Source organism: Pseudochaenichthys georgianus, chromosome 22, assembly GCF_902827115.2.
Source record: "Pseudochaenichthys georgianus chromosome 22, fPseGeo1.2, whole genome shotgun sequence".
NCBI lineage: Eukaryota > Metazoa > Chordata > Actinopteri > Perciformes > Channichthyidae > Pseudochaenichthys > Pseudochaenichthys georgianus.
This window is the reverse complement of record NC_047524.1, coordinates 14,293,784-14,320,851: the sequence shown is the minus strand read 5'-3', so window position 1 is coordinate 14,320,851 and position 27,068 is coordinate 14,293,784. Positions and strand designations below refer to the sequence as shown.

At 40.9% G+C, this 27,068-nt stretch overlaps 3 protein-coding genes across 7 annotated transcripts in view; 1 reads left to right on the top strand and 2 right to left on the bottom strand.

Moving 5' to 3' along the window:
- Positions 1-3: 3 nt before the first annotated feature.
- On the bottom strand, positions 4-7,366 carry cpsf3 (cleavage and polyadenylation specific factor 3). Its single transcript, XM_034111314.1, is given in 19 exon segments — positions 4-686; positions 777-814; positions 817-866; positions 976-1,042; positions 2,087-2,174; positions 2,290-2,384; positions 2,518-2,616; positions 3,298-3,406; positions 3,536-3,688; positions 4,048-4,194; positions 4,535-4,693; positions 4,776-4,951; positions 5,369-5,519; positions 5,605-5,664; positions 5,783-5,960; positions 6,046-6,174; positions 6,323-6,420; positions 6,945-7,008; positions 7,137-7,366. Coding segments are annotated over 19 exon segments (2,001 nt in total). The 5' UTR covers positions 7,175-7,366; the 3' UTR covers positions 4-584.
- Positions 7,367-7,471: 105 nt separating this feature from the next.
- Positions 7,472-12,268, top strand: itgb1bp1 (integrin beta 1 binding protein 1). Of its 4 annotated transcripts, none has more exons than XM_034111313.2 (7): positions 7,472-7,555; positions 8,753-8,869; positions 9,268-9,346; positions 9,971-10,101; positions 10,201-10,293; positions 11,041-11,190; positions 11,280-12,268. In XM_034111313.2, the coding sequence occupies exons 2-7, from the start codon at positions 8,798-8,800 to the stop codon at positions 11,343-11,345; spliced, it is 591 nt and encodes a 196-aa protein (XP_033967204.1). In that variant the 5' UTR covers positions 7,472-7,555; positions 8,753-8,797; the 3' UTR covers positions 11,346-12,268. The 4 variants fall into 4 exon arrangements, with proteins under 4 accessions (XP_033967204.1, XP_033967201.1, XP_033967202.1 ...); XM_034111310.2 differs by having other exon boundaries at positions 7,474-7,555; positions 11,274-12,268; XM_034111311.1 differs by having other exon boundaries at positions 7,532-7,610; positions 11,274-12,268.
- Positions 12,269-13,498: 1,230 nt separating this feature from the next.
- The window catches only part of asap2a (ArfGAP with SH3 domain, ankyrin repeat and PH domain 2a), a 64,397-nt gene continuing 50,827 nt past the window's right edge, over positions 13,499-27,068 (bottom strand). The window contains exons 15-28 of one of the 2 annotated variants that reach the window (XM_034111378.2): positions 26,104-26,237; positions 25,465-25,559; positions 24,463-24,652; positions 23,155-23,240; positions 22,686-22,801; positions 21,743-21,810; positions 21,528-21,635; positions 20,518-20,746; positions 18,762-18,914; positions 18,136-18,229; positions 17,407-17,462; positions 17,157-17,236; positions 15,817-15,936; positions 13,499-14,238 (exon numbers count right to left, since the gene is read on the bottom strand). In XM_034111378.2, coding sequence (XP_033967269.1) covers positions 14,164-14,238; positions 15,817-15,936; positions 17,157-17,236; positions 17,407-17,462; positions 18,136-18,229; positions 18,762-18,914; positions 20,518-20,746; positions 21,528-21,635; positions 21,743-21,810; positions 22,686-22,801; positions 23,155-23,240; positions 24,463-24,652; positions 25,465-25,559; positions 26,104-26,237 — 1,604 coding nt within the window. In that variant the 3' untranslated portion in view covers positions 13,499-14,163. The remainder of the gene's footprint in view (positions 14,239-15,816; positions 15,937-17,156; positions 17,237-17,406; positions 17,463-18,135; positions 18,230-18,761; positions 18,915-20,517; positions 20,747-21,527; positions 21,636-21,742; positions 21,811-22,685; positions 22,802-23,154; positions 23,241-24,462; positions 24,653-25,464; positions 25,560-26,103; positions 26,238-27,068) is intronic. The other variant, XM_034111380.2, reaches the window with a different exon arrangement.

Sequence of the window (27,068 nt, the reverse complement as noted above, 5' to 3'; positions counted from 1 at the left end):
CAAGACACAAAGCTTTGTTTACGTCTGTTTTAAACATCATGTATTGAACACAACGATTTAGTGCATTAAGAAATTCACAGTTCACATCACAGTTAAAAGTAGACACAATTGTCATATCAGTGCACATTACTAACAAACTGGCCAAACATGACTTACAGTGCATCTACAAGAATACTGATAACTTATTAAATATAATCAATGCTTGCATAACAAAATCAACACTAAAATATATGAAAAAACACAGCTTATGCAATTCCCTTTTTTTACATGGTAGCTCCATGGTCAAGAATAAACTTGTATAGGCCGATCTAGCCTAAAGTTAAATGATCTGCAATGTGCCGATTAGTTTGGTGAAATGTAATTGGGATTAAAAGAACTAAAACACTACAGGGTAGGGCTATCACTATGATTCTTCTGAACACATCCGGTTTTTAGCAAACAAATACAAGCTTCTAATCGGCTTTCAATGCTGAACTTGTGGAAGTATCTTGATGTTTACATCCTTGATGACTTAGCTTCAGAAACTCTGTGCCTCAGTAGTTTAAAGGTGACTGGATTTGAACACGCCTGCAGTCCATCTCTCCTCAGATGACTGGGTTCAGGGCGTCGTAGAGCCGCTGCACTGACAGCTCCACCATCTCTCTCAGGGAGTCGTCGTCGGTGCTTTCATCCTCGTAGCACACCGACTGATTAGGGGAGAAGAAGTCAGTGAGAGAGATAACAACGATTGTACAGCACAGACATTGTTTTGGTGCGTCATTCTTAAAGCTTCTCACCCTCGTTTCCAAGAAGATGTGAACCGTCTTCCCATCTACGAGACGTTTTTACCATCACTGAAATCCACACAATCTAATCCAAACATGTCCCTAAGGAGAGAAGCAATATGTTGTGTTTATACTAAGTTAGCGTATCCAACATAGGTATTCAATGTAACAATGTCATAAACAAAGTTAGTATGAATTGAGCGGCACTCACTGCAACATGACTCCTAGTCTGTTCTGGAAAACCTCCATGTCCAGTATGGCACTCTGGGTCTCCATCGCTGTTGATCATGAATCGTATTAAATAATAATTCATACAAAATAAAAAAATCCATCGCAATAACAAGACACAATGCAATAAATGTAAAGTTAGGATTGTGTTCAGTGGGATTGTATGAGGTATTTATCCATGGTAGGTATTTTAGCCTACCTAAAAATGGCCAGTATTGTAAATTACCCAATATTTACAATATTTTGATCACAATAAAGGGATACAAATATTCAAGACAAAGCATTTTTAGTTGGCTAAAATACCATTAGCTGCTGCCTCTGTCCACAGCAACACATTGCTTGCTCTCACGTGGTAACACCTGACTGTCGCTCGGAAGAGGGGGCATGCAAACCACGTCACTATATACCTAATACAACCCCACCTCAAGCAATCTGAACTGTCCCTTGTGGGGGAAACTTCTGAAGCAATTGGAGTCAGGACTCAGAGAGACACGAGGAGAGCTGGAGCTTTGATGGCAAACACTGACGGTTTATTTGGAGCTTCGGCCAGAGAATTCACAAGACATGTCACGGGCCACGGGTTGACCACACGGTTGAGATGCCACCATCAATTCTCAAAAACCCTCTTGTAGCTCGAGGTTTTAACTAGTTCAGAGTGTAATAATCAACATTCTTCAATAGATAGACTAACAGCTGAGGACACTGAATCACATTTGTTGTCGCTTATGGCTCGGGGTCATCTACACCCCGAAAAGGATGTGTTCCAGGTTTCCCACAACAATAACTATCTCTGACCGACAGTTGCCCGGTCACAAACTGGTAACATCAACAATATGCTAGGGCAGCCCCTCCTTATGGGAGATAACGGCTGCTCAAGGTCGGTCAGCTGCGTCAGAGGGCGAAGGAGGACATGCAGGGTAAATTATTGCATAACAAAATCAACACTAAACATCCCTTACTTTATTTTTTCTTGATTATTGAGCAAATGGGTTGGAGTAAAAGTAAAGTAATTTATTCTATGCTTCCCACAGTCCATACATTATTAAAACTAAGGATCCAGATGAGCAACATAAACAGATGGTTGTCAGACTAACCTTTCTGAGCCTTGGGGTTGGACTGGACTTCCAGCACTACAGTGGTGACGGCGTCAGCATACACGTCGTTGAGAGGGTTTGCTAGCCACTGAAATAGGAGATAGAGAGAAAGGGTTGTTGGGTAAATTAGACTGGAAAGGGTTAAAGTCTTGCTCTTCTGCGTAGGACTCAGCAGGACCATCGCTAAGGGCCTGACCCCTCACCTCCAGCAGCACCATGCCGGCCTCGTGGATCAGAGTGATATTTAAAAAAATCTACAGAGTGTGCTTCTCCATTCCATCAAGCTCTTCCACTTCACCTGAGACAAGAGGAAAACAAATTGCTAGTCAGTATGGTGTAAACTCAGAAAACTGTGAAGCACTGCATGAATGGATCAGAAACAAGAATTATTTGGGAGAAAGTTTGCACACCCGCAAATATGGCAGACTTACCAGTGAGGCTCCTCAGGTGGCAGACGAGCAGTGAGTAGGGCCCAGTGAAGGGGATGGCCTGGGTCTGTTTCACTGTTCCCATGGCCAGCTCTGTGTATGCTGCAAAACAAACACGTCGGATCACTACATGATGCCTTGCTTCTTCGTCCAGTATTGTTTACAGTCTTGTTTCAACAGTTACTTTATCACTTTATTTTTGTATTGTTATCAACATTTTTATTCTATTTTATCTCTATTTTTTACCTTGTGTGAATCCTGTTTTTCACTCTGAGCCCCGTTTTTAGAGATTTGGGTGTGGAGGAAAAGAGAGAGGGTTGTGTTTTCTGACGCTTGGTGAGTTCCCTGACACACCGGGGACACATATTCATGTATAAAAGACAAAAGTGCATTTTGCATGATAGGTCCCCTTTAACAAAAAGGGCAGCAGTTTGCACAACTGAGTAGAGAGATGGCAGAAACACAAAAAGCCTTAGGGGCCAAAAGAAAATGGAAAGAAAATGATCAATAGTACTTTGATTAAATGTCTCAAGTGTTCTTCTTGGTTAATATGAGTTGCAAATATAACAAATAAATATCACACATGCATTTTAAAAAGGCCCATTATAGCACAAAGTACCTATTTTTTATTTTTGTTGTCACATAAGTCAACACGTTTTTTTTACCCTCTTTGACTGAGATTCTCAAATGTATCGTAGCCAATGAAGTGATTCTCCTGGGGCTGACTACCAACGCACAGACGCTGCATCCTACATGGGGGACAGTTTGTACTAAAATACTTACTGGAGAGGTCTGAGGGATTGAGGATGTGGTAGTTGAAGTTCTTTTTCACCAGTATGCCCGACACTCTCTGGCCTTGAACACACTTTTCATCAGCCAGGGAGCCCATCACCTGAAGGACAAGCAATGTAACTCAGGTATTAAACACGTCTAAGCCAAAAGAAGCCCAGAGTGACTTGAGAAAAGGAAATCTCCAATTAAACAGTCTCAGGGATAGAGAAAAAGTGAAAGGTGTATTGACCTTGGCCAGCTTCTCTCCTCTGAAGTTGAGGGTGACAGCTTCTGTGTTTCGAGGGTTGTGGACTTCGATGTGAACCTGGTCATTGTCCTCGTACTCCCTGATCAGGGCAGCCTTCAGACGGGCCATCTCATTCTGCTCCCTGTGGACCAGGATCTGTCGATAAGATGTAGACAGAGAGTAAGGATTTTCATTGCAACTGATACAACTCAAGGGTACAGACAAAAGAGAGGATTGGAACACAAATCAATGCGCCTCATTCAGCACTCACCGTTCCTAAGAATAAAAGTATTTCTGAAACCCACTTAGGAGTTTTCACAAACATCCTGGCTTTGACCACTGTTTCTTATTTCTAATCTACATACACTCAAAGCACACTTTTGCAACTGTCTGCAATTGAAGAACACATCCCGAATCTGACATTGACTTATCTTAGGTCCTTTCTTTATAACACATTTAAAAACCGACTCAGGAAGATATTGGTACATTAGCTAGTTTATTTGAGCTCCTCCTACCACATGTGGTGGTTTGAGGGCCCTGATGAACTCGCTGGTCTGCTGGTAGTCAGTGTGGGCGGAGAAAGAGATGTAGTCCACCGACATCTTCAGCTGCAGCTTCTGCCCCGACATGGTGGTGATCTCCTCGGGCTCAGACATGATGTGCTGCAGAGAGCACAAAACACCACAGTTAGCAGCTGTAATTATACAATCATTGTTTCAACAAGCACATCTGATTTGAGTTCATTTGGATAAAAATGTATATAAATTATGTCGCTTTCACCCAATAAACTAGTTACACCTGTCTATAATGCATGCAGCCACTATGGTTTCTTAATTTTAAAGAATTTTCCCTTTTTCTTAAATTATGATTATTATTAATTCATGTTTTATGTTAATTCCAAGTCTACAACCCTTATTTTAAATCACTTCGTGCAGCATTTCTTGTATGAAAGGGGCTCTAAAAATAAGGTTTGTTAATATTATTATGACAGATCTGCCTGACCTTGGCCAGTGTGCCCTCTACACAGTATCCAGCGATGATGACTCCGTTCCTCTTGTCTGTGCACCAGCTCTCAAACAGCTCTCTGGAGAGCCCGCTCTGCATCATACCCGGAGACGCCATCACCACGCTGGGGCCGATGTCATCGAAGTGATCCATGCTCTGGAAAAACACAGACACCACGTTTACAGATATTCAGCAGCAGCCCAAAGATAAAACAGCCTGTATCTGTTTGGCTCTCTACCTTGAGGTTGCTAGTGTGCTTGAAGACAAAAGGGGTGTTGATATTGATGGCCTTGCGGATCTTGTCGTTCATTGCGTTGACGTACGTCTGGTACACGGCCATGCACTTCTTGGCCAGGGATGAAGCGTAGTAGATGGGGATGTCATGGAGCTCAGGGTGGTTCTGCCAGTATTCATCTACAGGAGAACATGAAACACAATCTTACAAATTGAGATTCAACAGAAGAAAATAAATTGTAAAACAATGGAAATATTAAGCAAATCAGGATAAAGGGCCCTTCATGACAGTTTAGAGTACGGCATGTCAATTTCTGCAATAAACACATCACAAAAAACTGAGAAGGATACTACACATTAAAAAAAATCTTTTTTTTGTATTGGTTTATTTTTATGTCCATAAAAGAATGTTGGAAATAATTTCCTTAAATTATTTTGAAAATTCAACAAGCACGTTTATTTTATTACAGAAATAATAGGAAATCTTATCTGTTTATTTATCCCAATTATTATCAATCCACCCTAGCAGAGAGGTTAACTATGTTGTTCGAATTTGGAGGCACAATTTCGATCAGGGAGTCCCTCTTGACTTCTCACCCAGGATGAGCAGCAGCTCCTGGGCCCGGCCCAAAGCGAACACAGGGATTAAACAATGACCTTCTCTGTTGACAATGTCATGGACTGTGTTACAGAACCGAGCCTCCCGCTCCTCCCTCTTCTCATGGATGTGCGTGCCATGGGTTGACTCCTGCAGAAAGAACACATGTATGCACTTTCCTATTTGATCAGCTAAACATCCATTAAAATTGTGTTCAATGTGAATTATTACATACTATGATTAGGATGTCCGGTTTGACACTGGGGATCTCCGCTGCCATCAGATGCCTGTCTTCCTGTCGGGAGAAGTCAGCAGCTTTTGTAGGAAAAAACACACAAATAATCGATTTGTGAAGTGAACCTATTTTGTATAAATGAACAGAACTCTGTTAAAAGAAAAACAGAAGTAGTTACCTTGACTCCGGCTATTTCGATCATGAACATGGCGGCTCCCAGCACATGGCCAGCGTGGTAGCACCAGAACTTTATTCCAGCCACCTCCTTCACCTCGTGGAAGTTGATGGTCTCAATCTTATCCATGCTCACCTCCAGGTCAGTCTCAGTGTACAGCATGTCATCTGCAGAAATGTTGCTGCAAAGAGAACAAATAACTTAATGGTTATACATATAAATCATTTGTAAATATGTTCCATATCGACATATGCTGTTGCTTCTACCTGACTTTGACGTAGTCCGACAGTAGCCAGCGGTAGATGGCCTTAGTGGCGTGGGTCATGAAGGTCCTGCCTTTAAAGCTGGTCTTCTGGAGGAACCAGGGCAGAGCTCCACAGTGATCCAAGTGGAAACTGGTGGGAGGATACATACATCAAAATGAAATATTGTTTTAGAATAAAATCAAAATGACATACAAGCAGGAGATGCCATAGTAAGGAAATAAGCATTTTAGTTTGAAAATATACATTTAACACACAAAAGAGAGAAGGGAAGACTCACTGGCTGATGAGCAGCAGGTCTATCTCAGCCGGGTCGATCAAGTCTATGTACGGGAGAGCATCCATTCCCTCCAAGCCAGGGTGGATACCACAGTCCAGCTGCAAAACACAAGTATTAGTGTCTACAGAGAGAACATTTCTTTAGATCCTAGGACATATCAAGAGATTTAAAAAAAAGACAGATTAGAATTGTACTTCTCTAGTCTATAAACTATAATAACCACAAAGGTACTTGTGTCACGCAATTGTTTGCTAACATTACAAATCATTTGGTATTGAAGATCTCATAATTTGTTATAAATCAGTGTGCCTTAGTATGTTTTGGTCACTATGACTTGGTTACAAAGCTAAGTACAAGTCTAACTTCTCTCTGTTTGCCCTCACAAATATTACTGTATTTATTTCACCAAGGACAATGCACTCAGTGTCAACACTGCTTTCCATGAATCATCGGCACACAACTAACACAGGACTCAATAAAGCAACAATACAATCATTAAAACATATACAATAATAACAACAGTGAGCCTGCACAAAGTAAGAACATATAATTGCACGACCTATATTCCAGCTCCATAATAAAGATGTGTCTCTAACCTATTCAGTCACAATATAATATTTACCATAATTTTCCTTCCTTTGAACTCCAGAATGATGCATGATCTCCCAACCTCCTGACCAGCACCTCTGTAGTTACATACAATAAAATAGAGGTTAAACTAACATAACATTTATTTCATGTCATACTGGTTAAATAAAGAGGCAGGCGTACAACACCTTTATTGATTTAAAAAAAAGAACCTAAATGAACTCACAGTGGACGAATTAGGAGCTGGTCGCTCTCCTCTGCCATGCAAAATGTTGCAGGACAGTTTAAAATATAGAAGTGATAAATGCGTTCATACTGTGCTGCACTGTTTATAAATGAGGGGAGGTGACGTCACAGTTCCGGTGGTGTGTCAAAATATAGCCGACGAGAATTCAGAAGCGGCAGAAGTTCCGGGACAACCGTTAGCCGGTTTTTGCCGTAACGAATATAAATTAACAAAATTATTAAATGTTACAAACAGTTACGTTCATCATAAATATAACACTTTCTAGAAACTCACAAAAATGTGTTATAAACATGGCTTTCGGCTACATTTGATGTCTTAGAAACTTCGTCGTGTCCCCTTTAAGTGGTGTTGGGTGTAGGCTGTGAAACTCAAAGGGAAGCTAAAGAGTCAAACTGAAGGTAAACAGAAAGCTACTTTGAAGAAATTAAAACTGAGAAGTTACGATATAAACAGGTATTCATTGTGTAGCGAGCTCTATTTAAGATGTTACGTGTGCCATTGCCAACCACCTGTGAATCCTTTTCAACTTCAGTGTGAAAATGACTGCGGTGGGGGACATTTAAGGTGGAGTAGGATGAGTTTCATGCATGTATAATATACAGCATCATTAACGAGCAATGTATTATTCGGAGCATACAAGTAAGGTTGCTAGATAAATGATGCTTTCAAGTCAAACGTAACCTGTTGATTGTATTGTCTGGTGTGACATTAGTCGTGGGGGGCTCTGTTGTAAATAGTTTATGCCCCCCAAGCCCAACCTCTCCCCCCGGTGTGGATACTCCCTCTGACCTGCAATAGTATTTCACTCTGACATGATGGAGAATGGGGTCTTTTTTTACAGTAGCAGGTGTAACACTTAAAATGGTTTCCAATTTAACTGGTGCCACTTTTCACAATACCTCTAAAGCAGTATTACTAGTTTCAATACATTTCAGCCTCAAAGTTAGATAAATAATAGTATTTGAATAAACATATTCACTCAGTATTACAAGCACAACAAAAATACTATGTATTACACTATTATTCCCATATTAATGTTTACATATACAGAACATTCAACTGTACAATAGATATAGGTCAAAGATGGTCATACCTATATATTAATAATTATTGAAACAGTCACCATTTAAAAATGAGTGTATGGCACAATAGAAAGGTGAAGCGTCAACCTCAATTTCTGGTTTTTGAAGTCAATTTCGATGCAATGTTAACAAAATATATATATTTGGAGGAGAATGCTGTTTTTGAAATTGATTGATATCAAACCTTAGCAGGAGATCCTTAAAAGCTATTGGATGCACATTTGTATTTATCAATTCCTTGCAAACCAATCTGTAATGAATGTGTTGATCTCAGGTTCTTGAGACGTCCTAAATAAATACATCTTTAGTAACTAACACTCCTATAATGTGAATACATTTACAGAGCTGTTACAGTAACTATTAAACCATGCAAAGGATAGCTGAAGGATCATTATGTAGCTAAAGGTCCACCATCAATTATTCAGAACTTAGACCTCATTCAATTATTCATCATGTCTATTGAGAAGTGAGAAGGCAGTCCTGTGTTTAATGAGGCCGTCTGTGATGACTCAGGTTTTGGAGAGGCTGGAGGGCTGGATGCTATCGTCATGGTGAAGGATGTTCCGGAAAGTCAAAAAGCGGCACAGTAGCAGCAGCTCGCAAAGCAGTGAGATCAGCACCAAAAGCAAAGTAAGCAAACGTACACACGTACGCACGCACACACACACACACACACACACACACACACACACACACACACACACACACACACACACACACACACACACACACACACACACACACCATGTATACATCACTTCAGGGGACATTACATTGTCTTACATGCATACATGATTTAGGTCCCCACAAGTATAGTAATGCTAGATCACACACACACACACACACACACACACACGCACGCACACACACACACACACACACACACACACACACACACACACACACACACACACACACACACACACACACACACACACACACACACACACACACACACACACACGTTACCGGAGAGCCATGTTCCTCTTGTTGAGCAACCCCCCCCCTCTTGTTTCCAATTCATGTAGTCTGTGGACTCCAGTTTGGGGGGGCTCTCCAGATCCAGCACCGCCGCCAGCCTCGACACTGATTCCACCAAGAGCTCAGGTCAGCTTTCTACGCCTTTTTTTTCTGAATGAGTTTTTTATGTATGTGGCAGAGCATACAGAGACCATATATTTTACTATATTTTTTAAATGTTATTATAGTTTTCTTAAAATAGTTTTCTATCTGTGTTTTTATTTTTTGCTTTATTTTGATGTAGGGTGCCTACAGGTAGGTTAACACATACGAGGAATTTGACAAATTCCTCGTATGTGTTAACCTACCTGCCTGGTAATAAACCTGTTTATGATTCTGATTCTATAAATGTTGTATTCATTAACTCTTAATTAGTTTTTATGTTGTATGATTTCAATTTGCTTTATGTTGCATTTATATGTAGTCCAGTCAACTGCTTTTATTTGGGAGCAATTTGTTTGATTATAACCCAAACTGTTTATGAATTATGTGTATTATTGCCAATAACAGAATCAATGACATTTTCAATCAGTTTTTCTACCCGAATTATCCAAAGATGCAGCTTATGGTATGGCTGCACAATATGAGGAAAATGTGTTTTATAAAAATCAAGTTCAATGAAAACCTATATTAAGAGGTAACACTTAAACACTAACGGTTTACTGTAGTCAAGTGTTTAGTCTTAAAGGAAATGTTATTTACTCTCCGTAGGTAACAGCACGTCTGAAACATGCGCTGAGTTCAGGGTGAAGTATCTCGGAGCCATTGAGAGGTTACAGTTTGACATGAGCAAGTCCCTGCAGGAGCCTCTGGACCTCATCAACTATATCGATGCTGCTCAGGTAAACAGCTGAAGGCCACACACTTTGAGAAGACGTACAGCAGTCGATATCACATTTTTCAGTTATGAAGACGCCATAAATACTCTGCTCCTTTCACAGCAAGATGGAAAGCTGCCCTTTGTGCCCGGAGACGAAGAGATGATACTGGGAGTGTCGAGGTACGGAGTGAAGGTGGCCTCGCTGGACAAGTGTGTGAGTAGAAACAAACTTTGAAAACTTAACTTTAATTAAATGATCATTGACTCTGCAATATTTCTGCTTCATTGATACACCCAAACAGCATGTGTTTATAATGAAGCATCAATTTATATTATGGAGATGATACTGCAAAGCTGCTGACTCAAATATGTCAGCAGTTCCCTGGATCTTTGGTGTCTGCCATATTGCTACATTACTTATTTGACACTAATGTTTAAAAAATACTGAACATATTAAAAACATTGCTCTCATATAATTTCATGATACAAACTGTTAATTAAAAGAAAAGAGACCAAGTCAAATAAACCGAACAATTGAGAAAGGTTAAGGATATGTTTGTAACAGACTGGTCTATTAAAAATGGTCAACTCACGGAAATCATCATATTCATTAATTTCCTTTACAATACTGACAAAACAATGGTAGAGAAATTATTTAGTTTTATATTAAAAAGCTACTATATATCTGCTATGAATAGCAGGTAATACGGTATTTTATCCTGTTAGCGCAATTACTGAATTCTGCTTGCAGTCTAACGTACTGTAGATAACCTTAACCACGTTTTTGTTATATTTTGTGTTACTTGCAGCGAAAATAATAAAAAAACACATGCTTATTCCTTACAAATATGACATGTTTAACAGAGATTTAGTTAGCTTTCTTAACCACATATTACAAATAAAGAAATGTTTGCTTGCATGAGTGGGTAATAATACACTTGAATTGGTTCCTCGGGTCCAGGACGTGCTGCACCGCCACCCTCTGTTCCTGATCGTGCGCATGCTGTGTTACGATGACGGCCTCGGAGCAGGGAAGAACCTCCTGGCTCTGAAAACCACGGACTCAGAGCAGGAGCAGTGCAGCATCTGGGTGTACCAGTGCAGCAGCTCGGTGAGTGTGACGCAGAATAAAATGAAACAGTTTTCTGGACTTTTTGTATTTCCCCGCCTGTTACCTACCATCTGTCTGAACAGGAGCAGGCGCAGTCCGTCTGCAAGGTGCTGTCGGCCTCCTTCGACTGCGCGCTGACCTCTGACAAGTCCTGAGAGAAGAGGGAAGAGACATCTGCAAAACACGAGTTAATCACAAGACTGCCAACATATATGCAACCGTTTCCCTTTTCTTCCCTATGTTGCTTTGTTTTCTTTTAAAGAGATTATCTGGAGCACACATCTGGTGTGTTTGAGCTGATTCAAGCCTTTTTGATGATGGAACGTTTGTGATCCTTTTCAATTATGGAGAAATCACTTCGCTTAGTTTGCTATACACACCTTCATGTTATCACAATTTGTTTGATACCTTGCGGTTTTTATTTTTAAACCTTTCCGGAAGTCAAGAACAAAAATGGAAACTTTAGGAATAAAAGGAAATGGTTGCATTTTTTTTTAAATAATTTGAATGCAGTGAACAATGTGAATGAATATCATTTGATGTAAATCATGATAGAAAGTGGTACATCTATGCGGTAAACAATCATTTGACAACATGCACAATTTGTTTGAGTTTGAATTTACTCAGAACTCTTTCAGTTTCGATCTGCTTTTGTGTGTTTTGTCGTGTTTTTTAACAGTATTGGTACAGTAGCAGTCACTTCTTGACTCACAGGTACAAAGTGAGAGTGTGTGAGAGGAGATTTACCTCTTTTATTTGTGGGATTTGCTCATTTTTAATGACTGTTCTTATTGTATTTTACCAAAGCTTGATTTTATTTGGATTTGTTAACGGATTGTTTTTAATGTAGTGAATACAAATGCGTACATTTCTTTGGATTTGCTGGCACCAGATAAATCCTAAAAGGCCGTTAGAAGCTCATAAAAGATTTTGGAAGAAAACATGTTTACAGTTGTGGTACTTACTTGACTTCACCTTGTACATAATAATAGCCAATCCCCCCTTTACCCTTTGGTTTGGTACAATAAAGGAGTGGATAGCTTTTATTTTTGACTGAATAAAGTGTTATTTCTCCTTATTCCTTCAGTGTCATCTTTTCTTATGAGTGTGTGTAATGTTTCATCTTTGTTTTAATTATAAATAACTGCAGTGTTTTCCTGGGGGCCCATAAATATCACAATGTATGTTTTTACACTGCAGTGTTTTCTGAACCCTGGATAGACATGCTAAAATAATGCCCATCAGAGGGAGCTCTTGGTACATCTGACTTTTAGTTGACACAACTCATATTTTTTTATTGGGAGTGAAACGTCAATAAATAAAGGATGTGGTGTGAGCAAAAATTCAGTATGACATTATTTACTCAAACTCATTAAGAAAGAAACCAAAGCCTTGTGTTATTTAATATTTTTTTATTCCAGTTTCATTTCCCCACTTACTTGCACAATGGAGTTAAACGTCGATGCAGTGATCCACAGACAGTAAATGAGAACGCATGAAGTTTATTTCCCCAGTAATGTGTGTGTGTGTGTGTGTGTATTTGTGTTTTCAGCACACACACAGGTCCAGCTGAGGTTGCATCTGTAACTGCTCGTCACCTCAGCACATTAAAATACATTTACTGCCCAGCTAACGCTTGTTTTTTTACATATAAATATCAACATAATCAAATCTATTTACATGAATAGATTATTAAATCTTCCTGTTTCCAGTGAGTTCATATTAAACATGAAGAAGAGAGTGCATCAGCTACCAATCACACGCTCACCTCTCGTCATTCACAAACCAACAGAAGGCTCTGGGTTCAGGTTAAACGCCTAACATATCAACATTATGAACAGAGAGAAAGTTGCTCTGCAACCAAAATGAAGTTAATTACATTGTCTTTTCATATTTATTTCACAACACTATAGATAAACCCATATTCCTACATTAGTGGACCCCAAAGATGTACACATGAGGTTTAAGCTGTAGGAAGGATATTCTCTCAGTATAAAGTCAAAGATGGAGACAGACGACTCATTTAGGTGGAAGTAAATAGTCAGAGAGCTAACTCCTGCTTTTGATCCCATTTCCACGCTCCATCATATCCTCTTAAATGCTTTCACTCTGAGCAGACAAAGACACGCACACACAACCACTTCCTGTTCCTATAATAAGGCAGATGACAGCCGAGGTGTCAGACTCGGCACTGGCGATTCCAGTGAGTGTCAGTAATGGACCTAAAACATCACAGCAGGAAGTGTTGAATACTATCCTCTCAGGTGAAACCGCAATGTGTGGAAAAGCTGCTCCATCACACATTCACACCGGGGTAAGATGAAAAGCTTCTGCTAGGTGTGAGTCAGAGGCTATTTTTACATTATTTTAGCCCCTTTTCAACGCTGCTCTGTCTTTGAAACGGGGACAGGGGAGCGCTCCTTAGGGTGCAGCTTCTGGTATATTATGCGGTTTACTTAGCACCATTAGAAAGACCTCCACACTGCTACAGAATTTAAAGGTCACACCTATAAGCAGGAAGGCATCTAAAATCGCTCATGCACAGGGGTGGAATGTAAGCATGTTGATCACATTTACAGTTGTTGGAAAGTTAAAATACATCGCTGTCGTCTTCTCATCTGAACATATATGGATTAAATCAATACTGTACATATTAACCTTCATCATGTCACATGTCGTCTTATGTTGTCACGAGGATAAAGACAAGCAAAGTGCATTTATTGCGAGAGGTCATTCATTACAGTCTTTTTTTTAGAAACATTAACAGCAAGCGTCTAAAACCACTAACAGTCCCATGACTTTCTGTCTGTTGCAGCAGAGGTGACGATACAGCAGTGGCACTTTAAGAAGCTCGCTGATGAAGACAACAAAGACAGGGACGATGGAGGAAGTTGTGTGGACTGGCCGGGCAGAGACGGGCGGAGGAGGGACGCTGCATCCGGCGACACTTCCTGAGACCCGGAGAGGAAGCTTTCAGTCAGCGATGAAGTGAACGAATGTCACCGGGAAGGCTCCTCTTCTCATCGGATCGCCTTCGATGTGGCCCAACTGGAGAGAGGGAAGACAGAAGGGACGTCAGAGGATTATCAAAGCCAGCGAAGAAGACTCACAACACTTTAAGACGTGTAGTCAGGTTACATCTACTGGGGGAGGATAACTGATTGAAAACTAGAGCATACGACTGCTTTCAACAACAAAAAAGGTCACGTACTGTAGGGCACATAAACATCAGGGTTGTACCGAACAGATTAAAGCTTCTTTCATAACTTTGATAGCTTTTATTTAATCAACATTTTACTGCGGTCGAAAATCTGTATTGCTTGGGGGTCTAGCAATAATGTCAAAATTATCTATTTTTTCGCCCATTTTTTTGCGTGATGACATTTAATGTGAAGACATACATTGAAAGAATTCAAATGGACTTTAAGAAGCTTGAATGAAATTCGGTACAGCCCTGTCTACCACACTATAACACCAATAAACACAAGGGCTAGGTTACAACATATTTAGAAGTTCAATATCGATACTTAAAAAACAATACTGATGTACACTTAACATTATGCAGCGACTTGTTACGAAAAATCAATGTAGAGTACAATAGTGTAATGTAATATATTCATTGATACAGACATGTTCAGTTTACATGACAACAAATGTACATTTAAATTGTAATTTAAAAAACAATAAGGATTTCTAGGTCGAATAACATTTATTGCAATAACGATTCAGGAGAACATGAACTACCATCTATCCTTACTGGTCATCATCTAATGGACACAGCACACTAGTGGACTATGGGAGGCTAAAACACAATTAAGCTAATTCATATTTAAAAAAGGCATTTCCGTATTATATTACCTTGGCTGATAAAGAAGAAAGTACTAATCATGTCCATTTAAGTCATTTTAAACGTCTTCTATACCTGAAAATAAAAAGCTAGTACATGTTTCTGCTCCATCAATGTGTACACGAGGCTAGAGGCGAACCATGACAAGCAAATGAAGAAATAAATACAGAACAATCATCAATTTAGTTGGTACTAGAAACTTGTGATGTACTTCCATCACGTATTTCACTTCTCTTTTGAAATAATGTTATGCTCAGTTTTTAAATGAAACTTTGAAGCATCCATCAATGATGTTGTCAATCTAATTCCAGTCTCATAAAAAGCACCACAGTCACACTCACTGCAGCTGATTTCACTTCTTCCTGCTGCCTGGTTGATATTCGATATTTCAGCCACTCAAAGAGTGATAATGCAGGAGAGAGAGGAACCATTGGGGGTCCTCGGGGGACTTTAGGGTCCACGCAGAGAGGGAGAGTGACTAAATACGGTCATATCTGCAGAGGTGGCTCAGAGGAAAACAAGTTGCAGCTGGTCGATGCTACACAAGGGGCTCCACAGAGGAAACAGCAGCAGGCGGAAAAAGAGGAGGGGGGGGTGGTATCAGCCTGCATGAGGTCATGGCTTTTTGCACCATGGTAACCGAGTGCACTGACATCCACAGGGTGAAAATAGGACCAGAGTTCGACATGAGTTCGTCTGAGAGCGCTTTGTGATTTAATCAAGTAACATTTTTGAAAACACATCCCGAAATATTCAGTTTATCAGCGTGAGATACTGACCCACCACTCCTGGTCCTCCTCTCCGTCCACGATGATCACCTCGCCCTCGGAGAAGGTCAGCTCGTCCGGGTTGTCAGCCATACAGCTATAGATGGTTTTCACTCGCTTCGGCCTCTGCTTCTGTCAGAACAAAAAGGGTTTGTTCAAGTTGGTGAAGAAGAGAGAGAACATGTAATGGATGCAGCAACACAGTCACCCGTGTATGCTGTCTCATGTTGCCCATTTTGTCTGTATCAAAAATATTGTGATTTTTTGTAGTCATTATAAAGGACTTAAGCAAAGTACAGAGTGTACCTGTACCACCTACTAAAGGTTTGAGGTTGATTTTCAGTGGGTGTTGTATACTGTATTTATTCTAAAGCCCTGAGAGGCCAATTTGGGATTTTCGGCTCTAAAGGCTGAATGAGCAAAACACTTTGTCTTTTGTAAAATAAAGGGACTTCTTGTCATTAAATGAGCACCTCTTCAGTCATCATTAGTCAATATAAGGAATAAAACCAATTAGACGTGAGATCTGACCCCTCCACAAATCACTTCCTCCATCATGAACAAAACTAGATGGACATTTCTCTACAGTTATATAGGACACCTTAATTTACCCCTTCTTTATTAACTGGACATCTATGGTGTGTGTATTTTGTTCCGTTTCAGTATGTTTTTTGCCCGCCTAGCAAACTAATGTCTTGCTGGGAATAATAATAATGTCTTGGATTGGTCCAAATGGGCCAATCCCCGCACTTCCTCACACACACTCAATCTTTTCTCAGCTGCAGCTCCACCGATTTCTCCTCCGAAACGGACGCGGCGAGGCTGTGTGTGAGCACACACACTGACTCACAGCCAGGCTGCGGGTGTGTGTTCGGGCTGGGTTTCGCTGTGTCTCGCTGTCTCGCAGACGGCCACTGGGCTAATAGGGGGGCAGGAGCTCAGCAGCCAGGGGGGGCAGGAGCTCCAACAAGCCGTTTAGGACAGAGAGTGAATACACATACAGAGATGCTGTATGAGAAACCAATGTGAGTTTCGAAAATTGCACAATGTAAATCTGTTTTAGTAGACCTCAACACTGGAATTATGATCCGTAGAAATGGCCATGACATGGGACCTTTAAAAAATCCCAAGGAGAGCTCAACAGCTTCTCTACAAAAACTGAGAAAGAGCTCTTTGCCTTTCAGAGAACAGGAGGGGAAATGACTGCTGGAGTAGGAAATTAAACTACTGAATAACGGGATGAGTAATTACTTGGAAAATCAGCAGCCAGTGAATCTGTACAACAGATGAATGAATAAGCACTTAACAGTCCACAATATGTTGATGACAGTAAGAGGAGGAATGAGACTCACTGGGTAGGCCTTCCTCTGCGTGGGGGCTGCAGGCAGACACTGACCCATGGAGTTCGGGGGGCATCCTGGCACTTCCTTAGCTGGAACAGGAAGAGGAAATTATATCACAACGACAACAAAACTTTCCACGTTTCCACAGGGCAAAGCGGATCTGACAGATAGTAGAACAATGTGAATGCAGCGTTCTGTATACTGGACAAACACAGATTCAACAGCATGGATATGTTGTGTCTCTTATCTGCATGCTCACCCGGTCTTTCGATAGAAACACTTCGATTCAGGGGTCTGCTGTAGCTTTTATCATTGCTGTAAAACAAAACCGGAATGAACTCATCAACAAAGTAATAGTTATATGAAGACACACATCCAAAACGGCCCAGCTCTAACTGCTCTTCAGCTGTGTTGCAGATTGATGGCAGCACTATCAGCCGGTGGGAGACTCAGCGACAGCAGGGCGACTGTAGAGGAGAGTTATTGTTGCTGCAGAGCCGGGAAGCTAATGAAGCGGCTAAACAGCAGCCCTGTCGGCTCATTCTTCTCAGGAAACAGACACAAAAATAAAGACACGCATTCAACAGCAAGATACACAACCCTGGGGTCCAGCACCGTGTCCCTGTGTGTGTGTGGAGAGTTATAGCAATCTGTGAAGCTAATTTAGCTCCACTGGGCTATGACCGCAGACTCAAAGCAAGGTGTACTTCACTCACAAAATAAGCACATTTATGTCAATTATTCACTCTGTTTGAAACTGAATTCTTGAAGCAAACTTGATATTTCATGCATGCCTCCACAGTAAATTGAAAATTAAATTAAAAAAATAATCAAGTTTTCATTCAAGAATTGAAGCTAACACTGGGTGAGAAATTGATGTACAAATTCAATTTTTTGGGGGTGAAATTTTCCTTTGAACACTAACATGTAAACGTTACAGGTATAGTTGTAGACATCATAAAGGGCGGTAGGGGTCTTCTGCTCTTACCCTGCAGGAGATTTAGGGGGCGCCGCTCTGGACCCCAGCGGTCCCTGGCTCGACTTGGTCATGGACTCCATCTTCGCTACAGGAGGACCCAGACCTGAAAAAGACAGTAACACTTTCATTATTTATTTTTCCTTTAATGTCTATGTATGTAGTACACGTTTTTGCATTCTAAATAATCTCTTCATTACGAGATTACATAATACATAAATAATAGTAAAATTAGTGGTTGAAAGTAGAATAATCAATAACAACACTAGTCATTAGTTGTGTCCTTTAATCTTCTTGTGCTGCTAGAAAATTGGTCATTTTAAAAGATGAGAAGAAATGGGAAACTGAAAGCAGTGTCCGGGTACATTGTGCGCATAACTGCTTCCCGATTATTTTTCATTGTGATTTATATATTTTATGAAGATGCTATTAATAAACAAGAAGGGTTATTTTTGGCTTGAACAGTTTTAATTGTTTTGTTGAAGTCATTTGTTATTAATGCAAATAAAAGAACACATGCAAAGAATTTAAACAAAAACAGACCACTTTGAATCTACCACACTATATTAAACTAATATGCCTTCACTGTATCAACGGTGTAGTTTAAGGTGGAAGAATGGGTCGGTTGGGGTTCATACCTCCAGCCGAAGTGAGTCTCAGGGGGGGGACAGGAGGGTGCATGTTGGGGGGGTCCGAGGAAGACCTCTGTCGGCCACCAAGGTCTAAAGGACCGGGTTTCCAGCTGCTGGACGCTGAAGACAGACCGATCCCCCCCAGGCCGGTTAACTGGACTGAGATGTGATAAACAGAGAGAGGTCATTTAGATTAAGCTACAATAATCGTCACACAGCTGTATGCCTCTGACAACATGTCAAGTTGCAGTTTACATCCATATCTGTCTGATCACTTCATCCTATTAAATATCTGTGTGAAACTGTCATAATGAACACATGAAGTCTTAAGTTATAGTTCTAAATGTGTTTTGTCAGGTCACGGTGACCTTGGCCTTTAACAAGCAAAATCTAAATCAGTTCATCCTTCAATCAAAGTGGGTTTTTGTGCCAAATTTGAAGTAATTTCCTTAAGGCATTTCTAAGATATCATGTTCACGAGAATGGGATGTACTGACGGACAGCCCTAAAACATTAGGACTCTGGCCCTGTTGCCAACGTGGAGGCATAAAAAGAGACAGAGAGAGAGAGAGAGAGACAGAGAGACAGAGAGAGGGCACTGCACTTTCCCAAGACCGGCGTCCACTTTAGAAGTGAAGCTGTTTCCATTTGAGTGTAATTGAGAGCGACGGTTAATGGGGAGAGGGAATGTGCAGAATGTGAGGTGGGCAGCACAGCTGGTTGTTTTACTCCGCTCCGTTGGCATTGCTCCAGACGGCCACTGATGTTATTAAAGAGCCACTGAGCTCGATGCGTCACAAGTCGGTAAGCCAGTAAAGCCATGATGAAGGTTTCTTTAGCAGCACATAAAGAGTGTTTTATCATTAAAAGTTTTTTTTTATCAACATAACATACCGTCTCATTACACATAAATTAGTGCCCAAAAACATTCACTCACAAAATGAAATGTAAATCCTGCCAATTTAATAGTGTTTTTAAGTGCTGCATGAGCTGGCACCAGGTTACTTTATTAAACAGCTCATCCCCTAATCCATCTCTCAACCCCTCAGATCTAATCACTGATCTTCCTTCGACACCCAGATATAACACCAAAGGGGATCAGGCATATTCAGCAATGAGCCAATTAGATCTTCTGTGTCCCTTTATACATTTAAACCTGTCTAAAGAGCCATCCTTTTTCTTCATCCCCTTAATTATCACCACAAAGACCTATTCTGACCACACTCTGGTTTACTTGTATTCTCTTATTTATGTATTTGTCTTCACTCATTCATCCCTGTGTTAAATGTCTTTGTAAAGTACTTTGCTCAACATCAGTTTTCTTTTTTAAATAAACTTGACATGACTTCAAGTAGTAAAGATGTCAACAACTTTCTGTAAAATCTGCCCATCCATCTGTCTCCAATGTGACTTCTCCCTGCTTCAGTACTCAGAGACATCTGTGGTGGTGAAACAGGTCAACAAGTCACCAAGACCTGCATAGTAATTACAAAAAAACAAAAAACTGGAATCTAGTGCAACGGGGCCGAATGAGACCAGGCTCTCACAGATACTGTAGATTTAAATGGGGCTTATTTTCTAGGGCAACTCTTCCCCGGGGAAGGTGAGGAGGTCAGACTCAGGAGGTCAGACTCAGGAGGTCAGGATCATCTGGATCCTTTTTATCCATGTAGCATATTTATAATAGTATGATGAAAGAATTAACTCCATTTTCCCTATAAAGGCTAAAATTGCCTTCGAGTGCTGCTGCCTCCGAGCTTACCCAGGTTCCTCGGGGGCAGAGGTGGAGCGGAGTTGGAGGCAGACTGAGCCTGGTTGTTGTTGAGGATGGTGCCGTACGTCTCGTTGTTGACCAGGCTGGGCATGTAGGCTCGCTGCTTGTCCTTCCCGAGGCCATCGCGGCCCGCAGAGCCCAGAGCGCCCTGCAGGTGGGAGCTGCTGCTGGGGGTGTAGCAGCTGACCGGACGCTCGTCTCTGCGGTGAGGGCTGGGCTGCAGGGGCGGCAACATGTAACGGGTTAGAAGTGCGAAACTAGATTGATCTATTGTATGCGTTTACTGAGTGCATGTGGGTCACAATGGCTTTTTACATTTTCTGTTCTTTCTTTAAGAGTTTTTTCATAATATTCTTGAGATTTGCCCACTTTCAAATGTTGTGATATTTTACAACTTTCAAGTCACTAAGGTTGTTATTTTAAAATAACCCTTAAAAAAAACTGCCATTTCATCCTTATTCTACTTTAATAGCTTTGTCACCATACTTTTTGCATAATGCGTTGGACTCCACAACCAACATGATTAGCTCAGGTCAAACAAAACGTAACAAATATGAAAACAAATACCAAACAAAAACTACATTTAAAAAAGGAGACAAAATAATTATTCTTCAACTTGCCCTGAACTGAGCGTTTTGGGAGCTGACAAATATTTTCGGTTAACTACAATATTTAACAGAGTCTCCAAAAGCACTGCATTTATAAAAATAAATGGTTCAGGGAGAAATCTTAACAAAAACACAACGCCGTGGGACTGCTTTATGTGTCTAGTAGTGCATAGATCTTTCAGTAAATAATCTATTAATATATTCAGGGAGAAAAACGCAGAAAAAAATTCGAACAAAACTAAATAAAATAGCCATTAGCAGAAATCTTTAGGGCCCTTCAGTTTGAGGTATAATTATCCTCAAAATGTTACCTTTAAAATTACACCTTTCTTTGGAATTTGTATTTATTAAACTACTCTTATTTCTCACACTGATTACAGCATGTCTCACCTTCTCATCCAGATCTTCGTCACTTTCATCCAAGTCTTCATGCTGCAGGCACCATTCGTATTCAACATGGACGTGAGCGTTGAATTTCCCCGACAGTGCTTGGCTCAACTGCACACAGAAACAAATGCAAACACAAATGACTGACAGCTCTTTACACCGTTTCAGAGAGTGGTATTGATGCAGGCATAAGCCAGGTCTAAACACAGCAGGCTCACCAGCTCTTCACACTGTAGGTGTTTGAGCCTCCGGGCGATATCCAGCGGAGTCTCCCCGGCCTCATTAGCTGGAAGGGACAACAACAACAGAAACATATCATCACTACTTATTCCACATGCCACAAATACAAAGCCCATGGTCCTTCCCCCCGTCGCGCTGTGACATGATACATGTGTGATTAGGCCGTTTCCCACACTGAACAGCACTCTTGTCCCTCGGTGTCCTCCCTCTCTGTGAATCTTTTATCTGGCTGTTTTGTTGCGGAGGAGAAAGATTAGTGTTGTGAGAAAGAGTTGCCATGGTCTTCTGGCAGAGCCCGCACCTCTGGGAACTCCAAGGGGAAGACGAGGATGAAGGGGTGTGCGTTTGAGGGAGAGAGGGGACGTTTGTGTAAGACAGTGGTGGACGAGGTAACCCGATCATTTAGCACTTACTTAGCAAAAAGTAATAATACAGTAATGTAAAACTGCTTGGTTTCATTAAAGGTCCTGGATTCAAAACCTTAAATAATTAAAAGTGCATAAAATATTAACAGCCAAATATTCTTGAGCGTTTACATACTCACTAAGCCTTGTTTATTGTTTATAGGATTATCTTCACTGATACATAAACATGTGAGAAAAACCATAAAAAGTACTTGCAGTGTGGCCTGAATGTTTCAGCTTGCTTTTAATTCAGTTTAAATGTGTATTTGCATATTTATAACAAGACTAAATAACTCATAGAATCATGAAAAATAAGATTTTTCTTGTGCTGCACTAGCTGTTCTTAGCCAAGATATATCTTGAATTGTAAAAGTGCAATGTAATTTAGATCATCAAGCATTAGTTTGAATTTAGGAAGCAATATACATGTGTTTTAAACAATTGGTGCAAATTAATCCAGGTGTAAAATGGAGAAGGATGGAAAAAAGGAGTAGGGAAAGAGAGTCTGTTTCCTTACCGATCTCTATGGAGGCTTTCCCTCGCAGCAGCAGTTTCAGACACTCGCTGTTGTCGGTCAGGCAGCAGTAGTGCAGTGCGCTGCTGCCTTTAGCCGTCTGCTTATCCAGATTTAAACTGCAGAGGGACAGACGGAGAATAAAAACTTAAAATTCTAACACAGAAGGAATAAACACTCCGTCAAGAATGTTGTTTTGCACTAGTGCAATATGTGAAATATTTAAACCCTATATTTATTGTGGTTTTTCACAGTAGAAAACAAAAAATATGGCTCTATAAGAATGAAACAATACTGTTAAACGAAAGAAAGATACAACTAAAATGCATTTTTACACATCAATTTAAAAGAGTAGCATATTCAATGATTGCAAAGTTAAAACCCTCTTCGGCATATTGTATTCTGTGAGTAATACACAAGTGAAGTGAAGTGCAACCTACATTGTACTGTGTTTTTAACTGAATTTGTTTACCTGTTCTGAGTGAGGAAGTCAACAATATGAAGAGACGTTCTGTCCACCAGTCTGACCGCCAGATGGAGGGCCGTCTCTCCTTGTTCCTGAAATAAAAAGATAACACATCTATTAAATATTGTCCCCTGGGTATGCGAGGTGTTTGTTGAGAATTAAGGTAAAAAGCACTAAGGATGCAACAGATTGTTTAGAGCAGGGGTTCTCAAAGTTTTGATGAGTGAGGGCCAATTTAGGTACCCAATGTTGGATTGAGGGCCGCCCAAGAAAAAACGGAACACAAAATAATTCCAAAACAAATCCTTTCTTTATTGTACTAACCAATTACCGCAACTCGCGAGATGCCTAGTTGCCATGAAACCAGTAGTCTAGCAAACTTTCCACAAGCTGTCATTCATAATTTAGGAATGACAACCCAGGGGGCGCAGTTTTACCATTCTTAAATTCCATTCTAATTCTTACTAGATACAACCATGGAGGATTAAAATATAACATGCATTTCAGCGTGTCACATTAACGGCCCCTACACACGGCGGCTTGCGTTGCCGCTTCAACGCTTCTGCCCATTCACTTTGAATGGGGTGACGTTACGATTCGCCGAACTGCATTGAGGGAGCAAAGCATAGCTTCTCTCGCGGTGCTCGCTGCAAAAGTAGAGCAATGTTCTACTTTTGCCGCCTCGACGGAGGCGTCAGCCAATTAAATCCCGCGTATGCAAATCTGACAGTACAAGCACTAGCCAATCAAACCGTGTGTATGTTGGGAGAGCCAGACCGCAGTTATTTCCCATATGTCAAAAAATGGAGGAGAAAATTATCGTGGCGGTAGGGAATCACCCGGTACTATATGACCAGTCCCTCTTTACATACAGGGATACAAACCGGAGGAGCCAGGCATGGGGGGAGGTGGCAGAGACAGTGGGTGAAACTGGTAGGTTTTCGCCTGTTTGGGGAGTTTATATCCAGTGTACTTCGTTTGAATGGACAGCTAGCAAGCATAGACAGTATATTTAGCCAGCATGGATGTAGCATGAATGCTTTGCTTTGTATGTCCGGGGCGGGACATTCATGTGATTGGTTGTTGGTCGCGTTGCTCGCGTTGACTCCCCAAGCTCAAGACACGCCCACCGCCAAGCGGCAACGCACGCCACTGTGTGTAGGCTCCGTAACTATCGCGGGCCGCCAGAAACATTTCCGAGGGCCGCCATTGGCCCGCGGGCCGCACTTTGAGAACCCCTGGTTTAGAGTAAGAAGTCAAACATTAAGTTTCAAATGGTTTCAAACATTAGACATAAATATGTTGTGTCCCTACGTGTCCGTTGGCCAGAGGTATGGGCTCCATGAGGTCCACTCCCTCGGCGTAGACCTGGATGAGGGAGAAGATGTCCCGGGCCTTCACCGCGTCACACAGCGTGTGGAGCCGCGACATGGCGTCAGGACATTTCTTCCTGGCGAATCGTTTCTCTGTGTATTTGGCGGTGATGAAGTCTTTCCTCGCCTGCCTGTTTAAACATGTGAAGAGACTCTGTTAGAGCTGATCATCTAGTGCGTTTCATTAGTGCTTTAAAACTGGGGATTCATCAATAAAAAGCAACTAATCATAACTGATTACAATTTCAGTGTTTGATAGGGTAAATAGTCTACATTGAAAGGAAAGCAGTGACATAATGTCATAGAAATATTAGTGTTAACATGTTTGAATACAGACAAAAACAATGTATCATCATTACTTATTTGTTCTGGTGTGAGCTGTTCACATGTGCTATGACTTTCGTGTTACAAATAACTAACTAATAGGCTAGTGTTATGGCAATTATGGGTTTAAGTTGCAACGACACTACCCTTCAGTACGAGGTTTCGGCAATACAAAAACAAAAACAGATATCTTTAGTTATATAATTTCATTGTTTTTTTACATATTTCTAGTGTGGTTTTTAACATAATTCATGGTCAATAAGTAATTTGTTCCAGTATTTTTATTTCAATATCATTTATGAACTTTCTTTTTAAAACAACTGTTCGCTTTGCTTTTATATAGTTTTTAAAAAATGTATTTAAAAAGTTTGAATCTATTTATATTTAGTCGCTCTATTCATCCGTTTCCCATTTCTCGTCATCAACGTATGGCCTGATTTTACAGTCACATGATCAGAACATTGCTGGATAAGATTTTGCCAATATGTCAGTGACGGTGTGGACAGTTGTTGATCAGCTATGGCAGAGTGTAGTGCAATACAAGTGAGAAGAGAGAGTGTGGTAGATAGAGAGGGGTGATGTGGAGATTGTGGGGGGGAAAGTTGAACGGGTGACTTACATGTCACTGGATGGGTTGGGTTTCACCACATTTTCAGCACTCAAACATGCCTCCATGATTTCATTAAAGCCTGCATTCCCCACATTCTTGGCCAGCTGTGGAGCACACACACATGGACACAGCAACACACACATTACAACTTAGATATAGTAGACATTTTCTGCACCACACGCATTAATCTAAAGGTCATCATCTCTGCCTGCTGGATGCAGTACGGTGTGTGTGGAGCCTTATAACCGGCACAACGCCCGTCTCACTGTGGGTTACAGGACTGGCGTCTGCACACCGAGGAAAGCAATCACGACTGGAAGCATTTAATCCCAACTGTCCCACAGGCGGTAAATCTCTACACTAAACAGTGATTATAAAAGCCATAAACATCTCAGCTATTCTGAGTGCGGAGACTTCCAGAGGGTTTCGAAGGGAAGAGGAGAGGAGATGAGGCTACTCTGCTTCCTTCCTGTCTGTCTCGACTTGCTGTCCCTTATTTCCTCATTTCCTTTTCTTCCAGTTTGATCTGCTTTAAAATCTCCGCAGAGATTCATACAGAAAAATCGATATAATGGAAGGACTCAAACTGCGACATAAACAGGGCGTGAGGTGATTCAGCTAATAAAACAGGCGCCAGCAGTGATTTACCAAGAGCTCTGAGGTGCTGAGAACGTCCAGAGTGAGGGACTGGATCCTGGAGTAGTGGACTCCGAGCTCTCTGTGGATCCCCGAACATTCAATACAGGTGAGGATGCCCAGGTTAGTGGACAGCCACGTCGGGTCTGGGGAGGAGAAGGGGAGAAAAGAGGGAGGAATGAGTTTGGGTGACAGGCTGTCCTTGGGCAGAAACCACTAAAGCGATGGTAATTTCTGCAGCACGCGAGCCAACTTTGAAGTGTCCTTGTGGAAAGCTAAGGGCTGGAGACATTTAATAGCTGCCTGAAGGGCTTTCTGCCATCTGACAGCACACAATGTCAGGGGAAAGTGACCAAGCTGACCTGTAACCAAGTCTGCACTCCATTCTCAGTGCATGTGTGATATATCACTGTATGTGTGAGTTAATGTATACACACACGTCTGGAGGAGGACATTTCATGGGGTTTTAGAAAAATAACTGGGGGACAGAATAAATCAACAAATACAGAGTATCCAGTCTGCAGGACTTTATCATACCAACACCATCCTAGTCTTTTATTCAAATGTACTTTTGATAAACTTTACAACTAACACCTTACAAAAACTACACATTTTTAAGACTGATTTCTAAATGTAAAAGCAAATCTTGTTTTTATTTGTTTTACTTTATTCAAATCCAGAAACTGTTTCAAACAATGTAGTGCAATGTACATATTGTTGGTTTAATTTCCTTGAAGGTAAGGAAGCAAAAACTTGAGTTGAAGGATTGTCAGTGATCTTTATAGTCGGAGAATAATGATATAGGGATTTCTGAAAAGAAATCTAATTTGAAACTGTGGATGATTACTGCTATATCCTTGTTGATCATGTACCGTTGTAGGGATGTTGACCAGCTTCTTTGTAATTGCTAAAAGGATTATAATGTATGTAGTGGCCAATTTTCCAATACAGGAATGTTCAAAGGTCACTTAGTCTAG